Source organism: Austrofundulus limnaeus, unplaced genomic scaffold (assembly GCF_001266775.1).
Source record: "Austrofundulus limnaeus strain Quisiro unplaced genomic scaffold, Austrofundulus_limnaeus-1.0 Scaffold3, whole genome shotgun sequence".
Lineage (NCBI taxonomy): Eukaryota > Metazoa > Chordata > Actinopteri > Cyprinodontiformes > Rivulidae > Austrofundulus > Austrofundulus limnaeus.
The window spans coordinates 1,747,961-1,751,340 of record NW_013952405.1 but is presented as its reverse complement, the minus strand read 5'-3'; the positions used below and the strand labels follow the sequence as shown (position 1 = coordinate 1,751,340).

At 41.6% G+C, this 3,380-nt stretch overlaps 1 protein-coding gene across 1 annotated transcript in view; it reads right to left on the bottom strand.

Annotated features, from left to right (window-relative positions):
• Nucleotides 1-3,380, bottom strand: part of slc2a4rg (SLC2A4 regulator) — a gene marked incomplete at its 3' end in the record, with an annotated part of 32,788 nt that overhangs the window by 6,701 nt on the left and 22,707 nt on the right. The window contains 1 exon segment of the mRNA XM_014016904.1: nucleotides 1,468-1,568. Within this exon segment, the coding sequence (XP_013872358.1) occupies nucleotides 1,468-1,568 (101 nt within the window).

Here is a 3,380-nt window from a genome sequence, read left to right as displayed (position 1 = left end):
CACAATATATATATATGTGTGTGTGTGTTAAGCTTGTTCTTGACAACATAAAGTGTTTAACTTTGGTTCACAAGGCATTTCACTTTTTTAAGTTCATACTTGAACTTTTTACCCTTTAATAATTTTGCAGGCTTGATCTGACTATCACTTGGGGAAATAAACTACAGCACTGGGGATTATCACTTTTACCATGATTGAGTATTTTCCACAGTAAATAGAGAAAATGAGGCTCAGATCTCAAGTCTTTGTAACAGTTTGTTTACACGAATTTAATAGGATATTTTATTCTGAGCTACATAAATTAAAATGTGACTTTTTTTCTTTTATTATAAGAATTGTGTTGGAAAATCCACAACATCCTAAAAGAGTAACCCAAACTTATATTATATTCAGAACAAATAACATAGATGTGTGAGATGACAACTGAAGGCTTAAATAAAAATACAACCATTTCAGCTCAGTGTTAGACTATCTACTGTTGTTTTCCTATTTATTTTGTTGTTGTTGTTGTGAACCTATTTATTCTTCGCCTCTTAGCTGATTGTAGCTCAGCTCCCATGTGTCTCGCTGCTTTACTGGATGTGAAATTCCAACACCAGAACCCCTTGGTATGCTGACACACCAAGAAACCCCCCCAATCGCAGCTCTGTGTGTGTGCGAGCGTGTGTGTCTGTGTGTGTGTCATGCTGAAAAACTCATGCATGTGAGAAGTCTACAACAGACACTACAGACCGACATGCCAGGGTTGAGCAGTGATGGAATCTGCACGCGACGATTAAAGAAGACGAACGGGAACAACAAAATAAAAGTGCCCCTCACACTGAACTGAACCTTGGAGTTCTCATAAAACTATACTACTTTACATGCTCCACTCAGTTTAGTCAAATTATTATATATTTGGCTTTCAGGGACATACATTTTAACGTAAAGGTTTATATAATGAGAAGATGCAACATCCCTGCTTTAATGCTAACCTGAAAAACAAAACAAAACAAAACAAAAAAAACCCCGAGAGAAATACACGCTGCCGGTACTTTGATCATTAGGTGAGGCTGGCATACTAACGCCATCACAGCGGTATTAGAAGCACTAAAAGGAGCTGTGGTGAGAATGTCAAAGCTTAACAGTTGGCAGTAAGTGAGCGAACACGCACGCAATAAAATATACGGGAATGGTGCTAATATCGCCTCAAGGCACTGTGGTTTTACCACTGCACGTCTTTTCTTTCCCACTGGGTAAATTCAGGTTAGCGCTTCAGCAACTCAGCAGATCAACTTGTGTCAAGGTGAAGTAACGTCTGGTGATTTGTAACCAAGTCTCCCTCCAGCTTCTCACAGCTGAGAGCGAGAGTCCTTCCACATGATTTAGAAGCAAATGCCTTTGATTTGGTAAACACAGCGGATGAGTCGGCGTTTGATCGCGCGGCGGAGGATGATGCTGCGTGCACAGCAGGGCGCTGCTGGTTACCTGGGGGTGCAGAGGAAGGGTTGAGCACCAAAGGGGACGTGGACAGCGAGGTCAAGACGGTGGCAGCCATCACTTCCTTATCAGCATGACCTGAAGGGTTCCTGAAAAACATGTAAGTATCAGGAACCACATCAAAACAGGAGGAGAAAAGAAACACTCATCAGTTTTGTTCAACCCAGGGCTCAGACTCAACATTTTGTTTAGATGTGGGTTTAAAAGGATAAATTAAAAGGAAGCACGGCCTTGTGCAAAATAAAAACTGAAAGGCTGCAGTTTCAAAAATAATATCAACAGTCATGACTTTCAGAAAGATGCAACAACAAACAAGAAGTAAGCAGCAGAAGCACTGAGAGAAAAGGAATCTAATATTCAGGCACTTGTGAAAACCCTGCTTGGATGTGCCTGCATGTGAAGACGAGGCTGTAATGGAAAGCCTCTAAAGTGAAAGTGCTTTGTGGTGAGCTTCTGCTCTGTGAAGCCTTGCTTAGACTGCCAGGCCTTCTTCTTTCTTCTCCCCCCAACTCATGGTAAATCTTATTTATACTGCTCACTCAAAACAACAAATACATGAAGGGATGGGCGATAAATCGATTTTATCGATTAATTCGAATTTGCTGTGTGTGTAACGATTTAATTTTGGGGAAATCGAGATTTTTTTCCCCCCTCGAGTGCACTCTTTGGGGCTTCCGTAGTGTGGAGGTCTGTAGGTTTCACCCCGCCCGTCCTGTCCCTCAAGACGCAATGGAAGAGGAATTAGTTCCCAAAAAAGGCACCGTGTCTTCAGTTATCTGGAACTGGTTCGGTTTCGCAACCGCGGACTCGGAGCAACAAACAGCTCGCTGCAAAATCTGTTTGAAGGCTGTTGCTACCAAAAGCGGGAGTACGACAAACTTGTTTCAACACCTGAAACAGAGGCGCTCTGTGGACTGGGAGAAATGCTGCTCTTCACGACAAACTCAAGCTAGCAGCAGCCCAAAAAGCAGCACCGCCAAAAGACAAGCTACCTTAGGGGAATCATTTTCAAACTGATTTCCCTACGAAAAGACGAGTGCCAGGTGGAAAGCTATAACAGATGCCGTCACGTTTTACATCGCAAAAGATATGGTGCCTTATACAGTGGAAAAACCCGGCTTTATTCAGCTGCTGAAAACTTTGGACGCCAGGTATGTGCTACCTAGCCGCAAATATTTCACCGAAGTTTCCCTGCCACACCTTTACAACAACACGGTGCTGAAGGATGTGCGTTTTTTTCTGCAACAACGGACTTATGGTCCAGTTGAACAATGGAGCCRTATATGAGTTTAATAGCGCATTTTGTTGACAAAAGCTGGGCTCTACAAAGTATCTGTCTGCAAACGGCTTACTTTCCTGATGATCACAAAAGTGAAGTAAGCACAGAAGGACTAAAAGATGCTCTGAGCTCCTGGAACCTTCCTGAAGACCGACTCGTCTGTGTGACAACAGATAGCAACACAAACATCATTAAAGCTCTGAAAGACATCGAGTGGCCAAACCTCCAGTGCTTTGGTCATAAACTACATAATGCCATAGGTAAGAATCTAATCTATTATTGTCTTTTTTATATTATTTGCATTCATCATGAGGGTCTATGTAACGTGAGTGAGTATGTTAAGAATCATTAATAATTAAATTTTTGTTGAGATTCAGAATGCACTCAAGAAATGCAGACAGAAATTAAAAACACCTAAAGAATAGCATCATCAGAGGACAACATTAAAAATATAACACCTTAAAAATTTGATAAACTGTTAAAGTATTTACATGAAGTGCAKCTGATGCCCCCTCATCAGCTAATAACGGAGTCCCCAACTAGATGGGGTTCACGGCAGAAAATGATACAGTTTAAAAAAAACCTCACTTGACCATAAAACCCCCTCGATACAATTTTACCC